This window comes from Rana temporaria, chromosome 2 (assembly GCF_905171775.1).
Source record: "Rana temporaria chromosome 2, aRanTem1.1, whole genome shotgun sequence".
Classification (NCBI taxonomy): domain Eukaryota; kingdom Metazoa; phylum Chordata; class Amphibia; order Anura; family Ranidae; genus Rana; species Rana temporaria.
This window is the reverse complement of record NC_053490.1, coordinates 391,007,892-391,026,681: the sequence shown is the minus strand read 5'-3', so window position 1 is coordinate 391,026,681 and position 18,790 is coordinate 391,007,892. Positions and strand designations below refer to the sequence as shown.

The window sequence follows — 18,790 nt, the reverse complement described above, 5'->3', positions numbered from 1 at the left end:
AAGACTAAAACAGTTTTTTTTGCTAGAAAATTACTTAAAACCCCCAAAAATTATATATATTTTTTTCTAACACCCTAGAGAATAAAATGGCGGTCATTGCAATACTTTTTGTCACACCGTATTTGCGCAGCGGTCTTACAAGTGCACTTTTTTTGGAAAAAAATAACTTTTTTTAATTAAAAAATAAGACAACAATAAATTTGGCCCAATTTTTTTATATATTGTGAAAGATAATGTTACGCCGAGTAAAATGATACCCAACATGTCATGCTTAAAAATTGCGCCCGCTCGTGGCATGGCGTCAAACTTTTACCCATAAAAATCTCGATAGGCGACGTTTAAAAGATTCTATAGGTTGCATTTTTTGAGCTACAGAGTAGGTCTAGGGCTAGAATTATTGCTCTCGCTCTAACGATCGCGGCGATACCTTACTTGTGTGGTTTGAACACCGTTTTCATATGCGGGCGCTACTCGCATATGCGTTCGCTTCTGCGCGCAAGCTCGTCGTGACGGGGCGCTTTAAAATAATTTTTTTTTGTTTTCTTATTTATTATTATTGATTTTATAATTTTTTACACTGAAATAATAAAAAAAAAATGTATCACTTTTATTCCTATTACAAGGAATGTAAACATCCCTTGTAATAGAAAAAAGCATGACAGGTCCTCTTAAATATGAGATCTGGGGTCAAAAAGACCTCAGGGCCAGATTCACGTAGCCCGGGCGCAACTTAACTTTTCCGATTTAAGTTACACCGCCGCAAATTTTCTGCCTAAGTGCCCGATCCACAAAGAACTTACCTGGAAATTTGCAGCGGTGTAACTTAAATCCGTCCGGCGCAAGGCGGGCCCAATCGAATGGGGCGAGTCCCATTTAAATTAGGTGCGCTCCCGCGCCGGACGTACTGCGCATGCTCCGTCGGGTAAATTACCCGACGTGCATTGCGCTAACTGACGTCGCACCGACGTTATTTGCTTAGACGTTAACGTAAATGGCGTTCAGCGCCATTCACGGACGTCTTACGCAAACAACGTTGATGTTTAAATTTCGACGCGGGAACGACGGCCATACTTACCATGGCTTAAGACAACTAGGGCTCAGCCCTAGATTTACGCGGCGTAACTCGACGGAAACAACGTAGATTTAGATCGACGGGCCGTGCGGGACGTTCGGGGATCGCCTTTAAGTTTCCATTTGCATATTCTACACCGGCCGCAATGGCCTCGCCACCTAGCGGCCGGCCTAGAATTGCATCCTTAAGATCTGACAGTGTAATTCAATTACACCTGTCGGATCTTAGGGCTAGCTATGCGTAACTGATTCTATGAATCAGTCGCATAGTTAGAAACAGGGATACGACGGCGTATCAGTAGATACGCCGTCGTATCTAGTTTGTGAATCTGGCCCTCAGATCTCATATTTAGACTTAAATGCAAGAAAAAAAAAAAAAAGGAAAATTTGTCATTTAAAAAAATGACAACAAAAAAATTGTCTCTTTAAGACGCTGGGCGGGACTGACGTTTTGACGTCACTTCCGCCCAGCAAAGCTATGAGGAAGGGTGGGAGCCATCTTGCCCTCACTCGAGTCCTCACCGCTCAGGCAGCAGCATCCGATCTCCTCCGCCGCTACCGATGGCTCCGGTAAGCGGCGGAGGGCGCGGAAGAGCGGCGGGAGGGGGGGGCCCCTCTCCCGCCACCGATAACGGTGATCTCTTGGCTAATCCCCCGCGGAGACCGCCGTTATCGTTTACACGCCCGCCCACAGAAGAGATGGATACCTCGGTTGTGGCAGCAGCTGCTGCCGTTACCGAGATATCCATCTTTAAAAAGAGGACGTATATATACAGTGGGCGGGCGTTAAGTGGTTAAATGGTACACGCCCCATTTGAATGAGGCGGGCTTGCGCCGGACGTCTTTACGATACACTGCGGCAAGTTTACAGGTAAGTGCTTTGTGAATCAGGCACTTACGCTGAAAACTTGCGGCGGTTTAACGTAAAGACGATACGTTACGCCGCCACATTTGTACCTGAATCTGGCCCCAAGTGCTTTGTGAATACTGGTCTTGCCTCTCTATGTCAGTGTTTCTCAACTCCAGTCCTCAAGGCGCCCCAACAGGTCATGTTTTCAGGCTTTCCATTATTTTGCACAGGTGATTTGTTCAGTTTCACTGCCTTGGTAATTATCACAGCCATTTCATCTGAGGGAAATCCTGAAAACATGCCCTGTTGGGGCGCCTCGAGGACTGGAGTTGAGAAACACTGCTCTATGTTACGTCGGCGTAGCGCATATGAGCTGCGCTACGCCCGCTCAAATATACGCCGCTCTACCTGAATCCGGCTAAGGCCCCGTACACACGAGAGGATCTATCGGCTGGAACTGATCCGCAGATCAATTCCAGCGGATAGATCCTCTCGTGTGTACGGGGCCTTAGCCAGATTCAGGTAGAGCGGCGTATATTTGAGGATAGATCCGCTGGTGTGTACAACCCAGCGGATCTTTTTCCGCGGATTTTTTTCGGACCGACCGATTTCCAGCAGATAAAAATTTCTTAGCATGCTAAGAAATCTATCCGCTGGAATCGGCTTCAGCGGATCGATCCGGTGGTCTATACAGACTCACCGGATCGATCCGTCCGATTCCCTCCCTCGCATGCGTCGTAATGATTCGACGCATGCGTGGGAATCCTTATATGACAGCGTCGCGCACGTCGCCGCGTCATCATCGCGGCGACGGCGCGACACGTCATCGCGATGGGATTTCGGTGCGGATTTCGATCCGATGGTGAGTACACTCCATCGGATCCAAATCCGCGGAAATCCTCGAGAGGATTTATCCGCGGATACGGTCCGGCGAAACGTATCCGCGGATCAATCCTCTCGTCTGTACCCGGCATAATACAGAGGCACATAATCCAAGGAGCACCTTGAGGCTTTCTGGGGAAAAAATGATGCATCTTATTTACTGACTACCTATTACATTTGTAGAGGCCCTGGAGCACCAGTGTAGGCCGAGCTAAATGCACCCAGTAAGGGGCCTCACTAGTAGTGCTCGTTAATGCCTGAATTTACATACAGACAGGCTGCTGATATGTGAAATCCTCTTTGAGGCAGCACTCCAAATTGGAACTATCTCTTGCACATGTTTGCCTAACTGCTTGCCGACCAGCCGCAGTTATACGGCGGCAGGTCGGCTCTGCTGGGGGAGATCACGTAGCCCCCCACTAGCCCCTGACACCGACGCGCGTGCCCGGCATGTGCGCTCACCGCCGGGCACCCGCGATCGCTCGTTACAGAGCGAGAACTGGGAGCTGTGTGTGTAAACACACAGCTCCCGGTCCTGTCAGGGGGAGAAATGCCTGATTGTCTGTTCATACAATGTATGAACAGCGATCAGTCATTTCCCCAAGTCAGTTCACCCCCCCTTCAATTAGAACACACCCAGGGAACATACTTAACCTCTTCCTCGCCCCCTAGTGTTAACCCCTTCCCTACCAGTGGCATTTTTATAGTAATCAGTGCATTTTTATAGCACTGATCACTATAACAATGCCAATGGTCCCAAAAATGTGTCAAAAGTGTCCGCCATAATGTCGCAGTACCGATAAAAATCGCTGATCGCCGCCATTACTAGTAAAAAAAAAAAAATATATATTAATAAAAATGCCATAAAACTATCCCCTATTTTGTAAACGCTATAACTTTTGCGCAAACCAATCAATAAATGCTTATTGCGATTTTTTTAATGAAAAATATGTAGAAGAATACATATAGGCCTAAACTGAGGAAAATTTTTTTTTTTATATATATTTTTTGGGGAATATTTATTATAGCAAAAAGTAAAAAATATTAACTTTTTTCAAAATTGTCGCTCTATTTTTGTTTATAGCGCAAAAACTAAAAACCGCAGAGGTGATCAAATACCACCAAAAGAAAGCTCTATTTGTGGGGAAAAAAAGGACGCCAATTTTTTTTGGAAAAGCCACGTCGCATGATCGTGCAATTTTCAGTTAAAGCGGCGCAGTGCCGAATCGCAAAAAGTGGCCTGGTCTTTGACCAGCAATATGGTCCGGGGCTTAAGTGGTTAAAGTGGTTGTAAACCCTTACAAATACCCAGTGAAGTGCCAATCCTCAGTTGATGCACAGGGATGAAACAAATCCTCCTACATAAATTGTACTGTCTATGTGCAGGCTTCTCTTCTCTACATCTGTACAAAGTGCTGAATATATATGCTTGTCCATGAGTTCAGAAAAAAAGGGGCAGAGAGCTGAAGTTACACTATGCAGAGCTCAGTGAGGAGAGTTCTGAGAGATGATTGGAGGGAATAGCAGCCCCCCTCCTTTACATACCACACAGGAACAGAGCTGAGGCTGTCAATCTGCTGGCGCTCTTTCCACCATTGCCATTTTTCTCTGAGTATTAGAAAATATTGTCAGAAGTGAATTTGCTGATAGCAGAAGAACAAAGCAGCAGACAGAAATGACACTTAGGGCCAGATTCACAAGCAGCGGCGCAAATTAAGTTACTCAAAACTTATGTCATTTAAGTTACGGCGCCCTAATTTGGTGTCGTAAGTGCCGTATCCACAGCGCATTTGCGCACAAAATTGCGCAAGCGTAACTTAAATCCCGAGGCGTAAGGCGGGGTTATTGCAAGTGGTAAGGAAGTGGGCGTGCTCCATTGTAATGAGCCATGCAAATGAAAGTCCGGCCGTACTGCGCATGCGTGCACGAATCTGCACCTCACTGGGCATGCTCAGAACTTGGCTCGGCGCAATCAGTGAGATAGGTAAAAGGCCAAGCGTACTTAGTTTGAGAATCGCCCTGTGTATAAATAGCCCCAGACAAACACACTTCCCTTGCAAAAGTACATCCCTGTGTTCCCCTTTCCTAGAGCAAGTTGCTTCTGCTCTGTCGTCTGTTGGTGTGTGTTGGTGAGTTGAGTGTTAGATAAAAGTTTTGGAGGAGTAGTAGAGTGTAGTAGTTGTGTTTTTTTTCTGAGTGTATTTTCTGTTTGTTTTTTCCGTGTTTGTTTTTTGCTGATTGTTTTTTTTCTGAGGTTTTTTTCTGTTTGTTTTTTCGGAGTTTGTTTTTGAATTTGTAGTAGCTGTCTGCTTGTGTCAGTGGCGGAATTTTCGTAGTCGCAAAAGTCGCAGCTGCGACCGGGCCATGTAAGTCCTGGTGGCCCCACTGACTGTCGCACACAGTGTTTATTGGCTGATGCGGTGCGGCGCGCACTGCGTGCTGTTCGTTCAGCAGCGTCTCACACTGACTGTTGTGGACCGTCCCCGCCCCCGCCCCTGCCTCCGCCTCCGCCTATCCAGAGACACAGACAGATGTAGGGAGGCGGGGCGGACTCTGCAGAAGCGTGCGCGCTTGTACCTACCCGGTGGCAAGGCATCCTGGCGGGAGAAGGCACAAGGCACAGCACAGCCGCACGCACAGTGAAGGTGACACAGAGTGACGGTAAGTCAATCTAAAGTGGTACTTGATGGGGGTGGTAGCGGTAATACTTGAGGGGGGGGGCAGCAGTGGTACTTAAAGAGGGGTGGTAGCGGTGGTACTTGAGGGGGTGTGGCCGTGGTGGTACTTGAGGCTGATGGCAGTGGTGGTGCCATCCTCTCCCACCACCACCTGTGCCTTTTACTGATCCTATCCCCCCACCACTGATCTGATCCCTATCCCCCTCATTCCTTCTACAACAGAGGTGATAGGGATGAGATCAGTGGTGAGGGGATGGGATCAGTAAGAGGCACAGGTGGTGGTGGGAGAGGATGGCACCACTGCAGCCACCCCCCCTCAAATACAACCGCTATCACCCCCCCTCAACACCAGCACTTCCACTGATCCCATTCCTCCTCTCCATCAGCACTGTTACTGATCCCCAGTCAGTGGCAGAACTTTCATGGTCGCACCAGTCGCACTTGCGACCGGGCCCCTGAGTTCTGCCACTGTAGGGGGGCCCGCCGCCGCCCGGGAGATAGTACATTCACATTGGTCATTTACTTAAACAGCTGCCCGCCCGCACTCGCGAGCACACTGCAGTGCCCACCCACTCCGCCCATCTTCGGCACAGTCCCCGCCCTCTCCACCCGCTCCGTCCATCCTCTTCTCTCGCACTCACAGCACAGTCCCTGCCCGCTCCGCCCATTATCTCCTCCCACACTCACGGCACAGTACACACCGGCTCCGCCCATCCTCTCTGCCCGTTCCACCCATCCTCTCTGCCCATCCTCTCCACCCACACTTACGGGCACAGTCCCCGCCCGCTCCGCCGATCGTCTCAGACTACGCCTGCACAAACTGGTACTCGCAGGCCCGCCCATCCTCTCTGCTCGCCCAAGGAAGACCTAGCAAGGAGGGGGAACCAAGAGATCTGCAAGTGAGTGGCACCCATCCATCTGAATCAACACTGCCACTGATTCCCCCCCCCACCCCACCCCCACTACTGGCACTGATGCCCACCCCACTACTGCCACTGAACCCCCCCACATCACCACCACTACTGCCACTGATGCCCACCACACCACCACTACTGCCACTGAACCCCCCCCACATCACCATCACTACTGCCACTGATACTTACCCCACCACCACTACTACTGCCACGGATACCCCCACACCACTGGCACTGATCCCCCACAAATCAGCCCCACATCACTGCCACTGATCCCCCCACAAATCACCCCCACATCACTGCCACTGATCCCCCACAAATCACCCCCACATCACTGCCACTGGTCCCCCCCCCCACATAACCACCACTACTGCCACTGACCCCCCCCCCCGCATAACCACCACTACTGCCTCTGATCCCCCCCCCCCCACATCACCACCACTACTGCCTCTGAACCCCCCCACATCACCACCACTACAGCCACTGATACCCCGCACCACCACTACTACCTCTGATCCCCCGCACATCACCGCCACTACTGCCTCTGATCCCCCGCATATCACCGCCACTACTGCCACTGATCCCCCGCACATAACCACCACTACTGCCACTGATCCCCCACACACACACATCACCACCACTACTGCCACTGATCCCCCCCCCACATCACCACCATTACTGCCACTGATTCCACACACATCATTGCCACTGATGCCCACCCCACCACCACTACTGCCACTGACCCATCCCCACCCAACCACCACTGCTGCCACTGATCCCACCCCCCCACTGCTGTCACTCATCCCATCCCCCACCATCGCCGTGGATGCCACTGATCCTATCCCTCCCTAACCACCACTGATCCCATCCCCCATCACCACCGCTGCCACTCATCCCAGGAGTGTAACTACAGGGGTCACAATTGCAATAGCGCACATGTTGCCCCTAAACACCTGGATGGGGGGCATTTAGAGGAACAAATCCCCTCCATTTTTCTCCTGCCGCCACCAAAAGTCTGCTTCTCCTCCTCTCCCTCCGATAGACATTCAGTGGCAGCAGGAGGAAAATAAAGAGGATTTTTTCCCCCTCCTATCCAGGTCCTGCTGCTGCCGGGATTAGTAGGAAGGGCCCTGGCCGGAGGTCAGGGGGGCCCTCCATGGTTTCTTGCACCGGGGCCCTGAAGGTTCTAGTTACGCCTCTGGCTTGTGTGGTTTGATTTTTGTGTTTGTTTGTTGTGTGAGTATTTTTGTTTGTTTGTTGTGTGAGTATTTTTGTTTGTTTGTTTGTTGTGTGAGTATTTGTGTTTGTTTGTTGTGTTTGTTTTTTGTTGGTGCTGAGTGGTGGGTGTTATGTCACCGAAGTGCAGGAAGATAAATTTTTCGAGCATAGAGAAGCAGATTCTTGCTAGGGGCATCGCCCAATATGGGCGTTATTTACATGGCCCTGAGAGCCGGAACTCCTCCCCGGCCAGGAGGAAGGTGATCATCCAGAAAATTACGGATCAGATCAATGCGGCGGGGGGGGGGGGGGCCAGACGAGGACCCCCGGTGGGATACAAAAGAAGATCAACGATCTTAAGAGCCTGGTCCGTGAGAAGATGGCCAAGATCAATGCCCATGCCAGGGGCACTGGAGGAGGCGCACCCTGCCCCATCAGGCTGAGTGAGGAGGAATGGGCAGTGGCCCGGTGTTTCCACCCACAGCAGGTGGTGGGCCTGCCTGGCTATCAATCTGATTCTCCTGTGAGGACAGGTAAGTTTTGGGATTTTCTATCTGGTGATTAGCATGTGTGGGTGGGGGAAGGGAAGATGTGCCAAGTGTGTGGATCCTCCAACCTGTGAATGTTTTGTGTCCTCCACAGATGGCCAGGAGATTGCTGGCCCATCAGGCCAGGAGCTTGCTGGGCCATCAGGTTGCTGGGCCATCAGGCCAGGAGGTTGCTGGGCCATCAGGCCAGGCTGCACCATCCCCTGGACAACAGGCTGCAGAAGAGCCCCAAGAAGGGCAGGAGTCCCCAGGGGAGGGGAGTGGCCACACCTCCCCTCATGGGGAGGTTGAGGGGGGGGAGGATGAGGGGGGGGATGAGGATGAAGATATGGACATTGCCAGGGAAGTCCTTTTGGCCTCGGATTTGTTTACCCCTGAGGCTACCCCTGAGGCTGGCAGCAGTCAGGCCACCATCAGGGGTAGCCCCTCCCACTCCTCCCCCAACAGGCCTCAGCCCACAAGGGTCTCTCTCTCCCCTCCTCCCAGGCCACAAGACTCGGCTGCAGGCAGGATGGCGACCCATGAGACCAGGGGGGTGGCCGAACGTCTGCCGGCCAGTCTGCAGAGGGACAATGCCCGGCAGACCCGCAATCTGGCTCAGATCAAACAGACTCTGAGCCAGATGGAGGACAGCCTGGGTTCAATTAAGGAGTCACTCACTGATGTGGCCACAAACTCCTTGGCGGTCATCACATGCTTGTGTGACCTGCAGACTGCCACAACAGATGTGGCCCAGGAGGTGAGTGCCCTGACCCAGGCTGTCCAGGATAACACCCGGGCTGTCCAGGCCAATACAGCTGCCCTCACAATCTGTCTGAACAGGATAGCAGTGGCCTTGGAGGGCAGGCCAGCAAGAGGACAGTCACCAGGGGAGGCTCCTCCTTCCCCTGCTCACCCCCCCATGAGTCTCCTCCTTCCCCTGCTCACCCCCCCTAGGAGGATCCTCCTTCCCCTGCTCACCCCCCCCCCAGGAGGCTCCTCTGGTTGGCCGTGGCCGTGCCCGTGGGTGGCCCAGGCGTAGCTTATGCCGCCGCCGTTAATTTTTGTGGGTACTTTTGATTTTTTTCTTTTTTTTTATACTGTACTTATGATTTGTTTAATGTGTGTGAATGATGTGTGAATGTGGGGGTGGCATTCCTGATTAAATAAGTGTGTCGCCCTCAGTTTTGGTGGAGTAGGGATCCCCAGGACCAGGGAGAAGTGATCCCAGGTCCGTGTGAAAGGTGTATGAATGCACAGTGACATAATTGGAGCCGTGGCGTGGCGTTACTGCTCCCACGTACCATTGGGGGGGGTACTTGGATCTAATCCAATAAGATGTGCATGTGATGTGTCTGTGCTAGAGACCACAGTGGGTGTGCATGCATGCATTCTCATTGTGACATAATTAATGTGTGTGTTTACTGTGCAAAGATGCATTCTGCGAGGCGTCTCCTGACTGCTGTTCCGTCAGAAGATGGGGTACCCTCGGTTACTAAAGTCACTAGTCTAGCTATGCGCATGGATGCCCTTGGCATGTTGGCATACAGATTGTTGTCCTGCAAGTGTGTGTGCTCAGCTCTTCCTTAATGGTGTTGCTTTAGCTGACATCTACACGGCTGGTGTAAAGTTAGGGCTGCTTTTATAAAGTGTAATTTTACACCATGAAACTAACAGAAGCGCACAGGGCGTAATCTACGCCGCACACACTTAATTTTGTGGATCGCCTTATCTCCCTCATTTGCATCTTTGCCTATCAAAACAGCGGTGTTTCTAACGTATTTTGCGCTCGAAGAAGCGCCGCTGTAATTTTTTTAGGTAGGACGGAAAAAAATGGATTTCAGGCGTAACTCGTTTTGAGGATCAGGCGCAAAAATACGCGTGGCGCATCTTTCAATTACGCCGCACATCTCGAGTTAAGTCGGCGCAAGTGCTTTGTGAATCTGGCCCTTAGTGCTTTGAGGTGCACACCCTAAATCTTGTATATCACAAAAATTAGGCAACACTGTAAAAAAAAAGATTTACTGTAAGGTTACTTTCACACTGGGGAGTTGCGCCGCTGGCGGCAAAACACCACTATTTTTAGGGGCGCTTTGACGTAGTTTTTGCGGCGCTATTCGGCCGCTAGCGGGGACTTTTAACCCCCGCTAGCGGCTGAAAAAGGGTTAAAACTGCTGGCAAAGCGCCGCTGCAGTGGCACTTTGCCGGCAGTTCGGCAGCGCTGCCCATTGATTTCAATGGGCAGGGGCACTTTAGGAGTGGTGTATACACCACTCCTACAGCGCCTGAAAGATGCGGCTGGCAGGACATTTTTGAGCGCCTCGCCAGTGCACCACTCCAGCGTGAAACCCCTTTGAGCTTTCACACTGGAGTGAGAGGAGCGGCTCTTTCAGGGTGCTTTGCAGGCACTATTTTTAGCTTTATAGCGCCTGCAAAGCTCCTCAGTGTGAAAGTAGCCTAATAGTCGCCTCTATGCGAGTTTATATAGTTTAGTGTAGCTCAGTGTTGCCAACCACCACCAGTATTTTTACTGGCAGCCAGTAAAAACAGGCACTTTTCTCCTGCCAGTAAATGCCAGTGAAAGGAAAGGGTTGCCAGTAAAAAATATGGCTGTGGCACTCGAGTGCCTGCAACCAGTGGCGTAGCGTGGGTTGTCAGCGCCCGGGGCAAGGCAAGTAATTTGCGCCCCCCTAACCTGCAGACTTTTAGCACTCCCTGAGTCCTGTTCCTTCCCTTCCTACAATAGTATTGGCCAGCCTGATTCCTACACTGACCACTAAACTAACTTACCTGATTCCTATACTGACCACTACACTACACTGACCACTATACTGTCCACTACACTGACCACTATACTACACTGACCACTACACTATACTGACCACTACACTACACTGACCACTACACTACACTGACCACTATACTGTCCACTACACTACACTGGCCACTACACTGACCACTATACTACACTGACCACTACACTAACCACTAGACTATACTGACCACTACACTACACTAACCACTATACTAACCACTAGACTACATTGACCACTACACTATGCTGACCACTACACCACACTGACCATTACACAATACTGACTACTACACCATACTGGCCACTAAACTACACTGACCACTAAACTAACCACTAGACTACATTGACCACTATACCATACTAACCACTACACTACACTAACTACTACACTATACTAACCACTACACTACACTGACCACTACACTGACCACTACACTATACTGACCACTACACTACACTGACCACTAAACTAACCACTAAACTACACTGACCACTACACCAAACTGACCACTAAACTACACTGACCACTACACTACACTGACCCCTACACTGACTGCTACACTACACTGACCGCTACACTACACTGACCACTACACTACACTGACCACTATACTGATCACTACACTACACTGACCGCTACACTAACCACTACACTACACTGACCACTATACTGACCGCTACACTACACTGCATGATTCTAGCTGCTCTTCTACTCTCTCTCGCTGCTCCATCTCCCCAGATTGTGTCCATCCTCTCTCCCCTCTATCTCTCCCCCAGGCTGCTCCCCCTTTCCTCTCCATTCCTCTCTCTTTCCCTCCAGGCTGTGACTTTCCCTCTCACCTCCACGGTGGAGGCTCCACCCCTGCTGCCTGCACTCTATTCCCGGTGTTCTGCCGTGCTGGTTCCAGGTGTCCTGGAAGTTCCAGCGCATGCGCAAACTGATGCGCTGAGCTGGTTCCAGCTGTCGGGAAAGTTCCTTCAAGCACTGCGCATGTGCAAACTTGCTGACGGAAATCCCCGAACGGCGGCCGGCATCCAGGGCGACGTGGATTTTGAGGTAAGTGGCCAGTCGGCCTCACGTCCTCGCTGCGCTCGGACGGCTCGCTTCGCTCGCTCGGCCTCCTGGCTCTTTTTTTAACATCCTCCAATCCACGGGGATGTTAAAGAATGAGCCTGGATGCCGGGCGAGGTTCGGGGATTGTTTGCGCCTGCGCAGTCAGTGAAGGAACTTCCCCCACAGTGGAACATTGAGGACAAGTCACCGACTCCGTGCTCTCCTTCCTCCCGAACATTGGCTGCCCTCGTCCCGATCCCTGGTACCTTGCTTGCTAGCAGTCGCGGGATGTTAAAGAATGAGCCTGGATGCCGGGCGAGGTTCGGGGATTGTTTGCGCCTGCGCAGTCAGTGAAGGAACTTCCCCCACAGTGGAACATTGAGGACAAGTCACCGACTCCATGCTCTCCTTCCTCCCGAACATTGGCTGCCCTCGTCCCGATCCCCGGTACCTTGCTTGCTAGCAGTCGCGGTAGATCCTGGAGTCTCGCCTCCACCCATTTTCAGTCTCCTGCACCCTGTGATTGGGCGAAGGCGGGACTCCAGGATCTACCGCGATCGTGGACAGGCCAGCACCGCCGCCGCACATGACTCCATACACCCAATCACAGGGCGCCTGGGACTGAACATGGCGGCAGAGCCGCACAGGGACACAGTTAGGTATATTTAGCAGCCACTGTGACACATACTGGCCATCGCCCCCCTAAATGTTGTGCCCGGGGCGATGTACCCCCTGCCCCCCCACGCTATGCCACTGCATGCAACAGTGTGTTCAGGCCTCCAGAGCCTTCTATGCGGGTCTGCTGGACAGGAGGAAGGTAAGCCGGGAGCAGGACTGTCGGCGCGGTTTGGACTGGAGTGGACTGAAGGGACCACCTGGCGAGGAGAGAGACTGTCACTGTGACTTAATTTTTTTTTTTTTTACTGTTGCTACAAAACATATCCAATAAAAGAAAAGTCTTCATACATTTTGGCTTTGGTAAAAAAAAAATCCAATAAATGACTATCTGCCACTGACATCAACAGTGACATTAATACAGTGATCAGTGCTAATAATCTGGATAGGAAGGGGTTAACATCTAGGGCAACCAAGGGGTTAAATATGTGCCCAACTATGTGTAATTTGTGTGATATGTGCTGCTTTTACTAAGGATTTTGTTGTTTTTGTTCCGTGCTTAGCAGGGAATAAAAAACCCAGCAAGATCCCATCAGTAAACAGAGCTCTGTATTGTTTACAATCACAGAGCTCTGTTTCTTGAATCACCTAGCCCATCAGCGGGTGCCGGTGGTCAATCTTTAATCGACACCCACTGATCAGCTTGTGCTGTAATGAATCACAGCACAGCCGGGCAGGCGGCACGTGCGGCCCCTTGCCCTGGGTGCGGGGATCACATACTAGGTACATGATCCAGTGCAGAGAGGCCACTTTGCTTCCATACTGGTACGCAGGGCTTTTTTTCAGGGGGAACTTGGGGGAACTCAGTTCCACCACCTCTGGCTCAGACCCTTTGGTGCCTGCTCACCACAATCACTTGTAAACACAGAAGTCTGGTTTCTGTGTTTATAAGTGACAGCTCTGCACTCGGTGTGTAACCCCCCCCTGAACTCTGTACTCTGTATGTAATGCAATCCTGGTATTTAATGCCCTTTTAAGACCCTCCTACTGTTTGTGAAATCTGAACGGGGTCGTGGTTGAGTTCCTGCACCTATTTTCCGAGAAAAAAAAGCTCTGCTGGTACGTTAGGTGGTCGGCAAGCAGTTAATCCACTGTCACAGTTGTAAGTGGCACTGGACCTGTGTGTTTGCTGAATTTTCCTACAATATATTGCTATTGCCAAATTTGTGTGTTCTCTGCAGGGGTCAAGTCCTGGGGAAAAAAGTGTGGGAACTCCCACTCAAGATCCACTCCCCCACCAAAAAAAAAAAAAAAAATGATATGCTCATATGCATAATTACTAAACCGCATGTTTTTTTTTTTTTTTTTGGATTCACTGTACCTTAGTAATCCTTTATGTTACTGGCTGCTTCCTGTATATGGATTCATCGGGTAGTGTGCGGGTATTCCATCACTTCCTCGATGCAAGTTCTTTCTAAATCCCACGATAACTCGCGGCAGACCTCCGCAATGTCTCCTGGGAACAATGACAAAAGCTCCCAGGAGACATTGCGGCGTTGAGGAAGTGACGGAATACCCGCACACTACCCGATGAATCCATATACAGGAAGCGGCCTATAACATAAAGCATTACTAAGGTTCGCCTGCCCCTGACAGTGACTCGAGCTGTGCATCGCTGCTTAGTGAAGGATTGGCTCGGGCGGCTTAGCTGCTCTCGGCTGCTCTAGTCCTGCAAAGGGAACTGAGTTCCTGCTGTGAAAAAAGTGCAGGAAATCCGTTCCCACGCGTTCCCGCAGGACTTGAGCCCTGGTTCTCTGCCTACCACACAATGCCCACACACAGAACCAGCTCTGTCTCCTTTGACAGGTGCTCTATGTGAGGTAACACAGCCATGCCTGTTTTGTTTACGTTTGTGATCGCTGTGACTGGACACAGTGATCACATGGTAAAGGATCAATTTCATTGGATCCATACCCTGGTCCTGGACCAGATGCAGTGATCACAGGGCACACCCTAGTGGCTGTGCATGAGCAGTCCATCTGCATCCAGGAAGCACCCGTTCAGACGTTTACGTGCAACAGCCAAGTGGTTGGAAACGACCTACAGTATGAATGGAGGACGAATGGATGAAAGAAAAAGATCTGCCTCCTCCCTTCATGGAGCTCTTTTCATTCCTGGACACTATGGTACAGCTTATATGAATGGAGGAGGGGGCATAGTTGGCACAGTTACCTCACCTCTCTACCAGGAAGAGTTCTACTAAACCAGGAAACAGCAGCACAATGGACCCATCACGCTAAATCACTTGTGCTGTTTTTTCCCTTATTTAAATGTTTCCATTGTGCATAAAAAAAAGGATAATGTAAACGCTGATTGGCTGCACTGCAGTTGAGACAAAGTTTGTTTTAGACACTTGTGTTAATTGATACATTTTATAAGTTATAATAGATTGTTATTTGAACATCCGCTGATACAGGCAGGTCCAAAAAACGTCTTGCCACCAGATGGCGTCTACACAAGTCCTATGAGCTTCCCCTTTACACATTGCCAAGTCAAGAAAGGAAGATTTACCTGCGGGCTTGGGGGGAGCTTACCGTTAGGCAACGCCCCTCTTATGCCGGACACCAATCCACTGCAAATTTCTCGCGGGTGTCGAATTGGCGGCAGGGAGGGCGGTACGGGCCGCGCTAGCAGTGAGGGAGGGGCGGAGTCGCGCGGGCACAGTGGCTCTGGAGTGTTGTGAGAGGGAAGAGCGCTACCGCTGGGTCCGTACAACATGCCGCTCGCACAATTGGCTGAACTGTGGCCCAATAATGTGGAACTGGTGCCCGAGGACACAGAGGTAAGTGAGCGGTGCTGTGAGTCGGTGGAGTGTACTGTCCGGCACTTACCTCCACTGAGGGGGGCATGTAGTAGGAGCGCTGTGTACACCTCCTGTCACTTGTCTGCATATCATGTGCTCACCATAGGTGCTCGTCTTATCGCCTCACTGAGCAGCCGCGCTTATCCCAGTCAGGGGAGCGGACAGCAGTGATTGGACCTGGCAGTGCTCTCCGCTCCTCGGGGTTATCAGTGGAATGATAGCATGGACGGAGCGGCACTATGTGTGCGGAGGGCAGGGTGTGCGGGCACTGAGGGGCAATATCCGTGTACAGTGATGGTGAATTGCACGGACAGCAACAGGTGGCTCTTCTACTAGAAGTGCTGTACATCATATGGAATGCAGAAAGCAGCTTCACTATAAAGCCGCCTTTCCCAGCCTGTTTATCCCCCTGAAAGTCATATTCAGGGCTTGGGGAACCTGTGCTAAAATTCCATCAATGGGGCAAATACAATGATGGCTCTTACATTGGTAGCTGGTGATCAGAATGTCCTCCACTGATTATCAACCCCCCCCCCCCCCACTCCCTTTTAGGCAGGTGATCGTGCCGCCCCCCCCCCCCCCACTCCCTTTTAGGCAGGCGTTCAGGCCGCCCCCCTCTCCCTTTTAGGCAGGTGATCGTGCTGCCCCCACCACTCCCTTTTAGGCTGACGATTGGGCCGCCCCCACCACTCCCTTTTAGGCAGGTGATTGTGCCCCCCAACTCCCTTTTAGGCAGGCGTTCGGGCCAGCCCCCCACCCAACTCCCTTTTAGGCAGGCGTTCGGGCCAGCCCCCCACCCAACTCCCTTTTAGGCAGGCGATCGGGCCAGCCCCCCACCCAACTCCCTTTTAGGCAGGCGATCGGGCCGCCCCCCCCCCCACTCCCCTTTAGGCAGGCGATCGTGCCGCCCCCCACTCCCTTTTAGGCAGGCGATCGGGCCGCCCCCCCCCCCCCCCAACTCCCTTTTAGGCAGTCGATCGGGCCGCCCCCCCAACTCCCTTTTAGGCAGGCGATCGGGCTGCCCCTTAGGCCTCATGTACACTGCTGCTGGTAAATGGACGTTTAGGAGCAGTTGGGCATTTTCTTCAACTGCCCCTAAATTCTCCTCTGTTATATTATCAGTACATGTACACAGGGTTGTTTACAGTAGTTTCTAGCTGCGTTTTGTTTAAATGCAGCATGTAAATGCGGCAAACTGATGTTTTTAAACGTGAATTGGGCCCCTTTCACACATGCGGACCGTATGTCCGCTTTTTCATCCATCCGTTTACGGATGAAAAAAGGACATACATTAATCCCTATGAGATAGCGGGTGTCAGAGGATGAACATCCGCTGACACCCGATCTCATCGGTGTCCGCAATGCTCCAATTCTGCAGATGGAGGAAAATCCTATTTTTCCATCCGTCTGCAGAGCGGATCGGGGGAACACGGACAGACGGTAGGAAAAACAGCAGTACACAAACCTTCCCAGTGAAAGGCTGTGCAGGGGAGGTGTTTTAGAACAAGTCTATCATTGGAGGAGAGCCTGAGCTCCCAGCACAGTTAGAGAACTGACCACGATGTATTCTGCTTAGCGTGGTCAGTTTTTTTTTTTTTTTTAAAGCAGAGGGACTGGTAGAAACACCAGGGACTTCACACAAAGCAAACAATACAATTGCGGCTATACCTCACATGTGTAGTTTGAACACCGCTTTCATATGCGGGCGCTACTCACATATGCGTTTGCTTCTGTAACTGAGCTTGGCGGGATGGGGTGCATTCCTGGCTCCTAACTTTTTTTAGCTGGCTCCTAGATTCCAAGCAAACTTGTCAAGCCATGAATAAGCACTAAGTCAGTGCGAAACGTCGGTTATCCCCCTGTTTCTGTTGCTGTGATCCGGTATGTTTTTGCTGTTCGTTTAAATAAAGACAACCTGTTTGGTTTGGAGTGCGGCCATCCATCCTTCATTTTACGCCAATGCTTGCCTAGTGCACTGCCAGCACCCTTGGAATCCTACACCTGTGTATGACCCTATAGCAGACCCACCTTGAGCGGTGATTTTCCTTCTTCCAAACTTGTCAAGCCCTGATGTATAACCCTTACCCTGGGTTCACATATGTGCGATCTAGTACGGTTCCAGCACTGGTTCCCGCATTGAATCCCTCCCGCAGGTTGTGGAAAGGAACCAGAACATCTGAAAGGCCGAACAAGAGTAAAAATGCAGCCACCATGCACAGTTTTTTTTCCCGATAGGTGAACTCTGTTAATGACGCCCGCAGCGTTTCGTAGAGGGCGTCATTAACAAAGTTTCCCTACCGGGGAAACACTGTGCACGGTGGCTGCATTTTTACTCTTGCTCGGCCTTTCAGATTTTATGGTTTCTTACCACAATCCAAAAAATGACTGATGCTGATTACTGTTCTTCCCTGCCTGTCAGTTTTAATGCGCACTAAGGTGCGCATGCACAGCTCTCCACACATTTATGGCATGTCTCCTGTGCGCTTGTGTGGGAGTGACCTCAACACTGCCCAACCAATCCTGGAGCTGAAGAGTCCAACTCAAAAGGAAGTCTAGGTTCACACCATTTCCTTCCGGTCCTGTTTGTGTGGGCACAGCAGCTCATTATTCAGAAACGCAGGGAAAAGGTCCCTACACCTTTTTCTAAAATCGCTGCTGCAGGGAAACCGCATAGTGCTATGCATATCCCATCTGTACTCTTCGGTTTTCAATGTGTGGGGGTGTCATTGAGAATTAATGGCATCCTCAAACGTCTGCTAGCAGCAGCGCACTTTTTGTTGTGGGAAAGCATGCGATTTACACACAAGTGTGAACCTAGCCAAAGACCAAGAGAAGAAAACGCAGAGGACAATAGAGTGCTGACACCACAGTACTGAAAGGGCTCGTTTGAATTCTGCATGGAGTAAAACTTCAATTACAAAGTTTTTGTCATTTCCATTGTTTAAAAAGTTACCCCTAATGTTATGCCGTGTCTGGATCACCGCTTCGTAGTATAAAATTCATGCCGCATAGCGCAGAAATTGGGTCCACTGTGGCAATCCTACACTAAAGCACTAGTGTTATTTCTACCCCCCCTCCCCTTATCTATTCACAGAATTCTGGGTATTTTGTAAACTATTCATGCAAGGCGTTCTGCAAAATAATTTAAAGGGGTTGTAGAGACAGAAGTTTTTTTTTTATCTGAAAGCGGAGTTCCACTCGTTTGTAAGTTTATTAAAAGTCGGCAGCTAAAAAAAGTGTAGCTGCTGACTTTTAATAAACACACTCGCCTGTCCCACAGTCCAGCGATACGGCTGCCTGAAG

At 50.7% G+C, this 18,790-nt stretch overlaps 1 protein-coding gene across 1 annotated transcript in view; it reads left to right on the top strand.

Moving 5' to 3' along the window:
- The first annotated feature begins 15,305 nt into the window (after window positions 1-15,305).
- Window positions 15,306-18,790, top strand: part of RPS6KA1 (ribosomal protein S6 kinase A1) — a 255,183-nt gene continuing 251,698 nt past the window's right edge. The window contains exon 1 of the mRNA XM_040338009.1: window positions 15,306-15,466. Within this exon, the coding sequence (XP_040193943.1) occupies window positions 15,401-15,466 (66 nt within the window). The 5' untranslated portion in view covers window positions 15,306-15,400. The remainder of the gene's footprint in view (window positions 15,467-18,790) is intronic.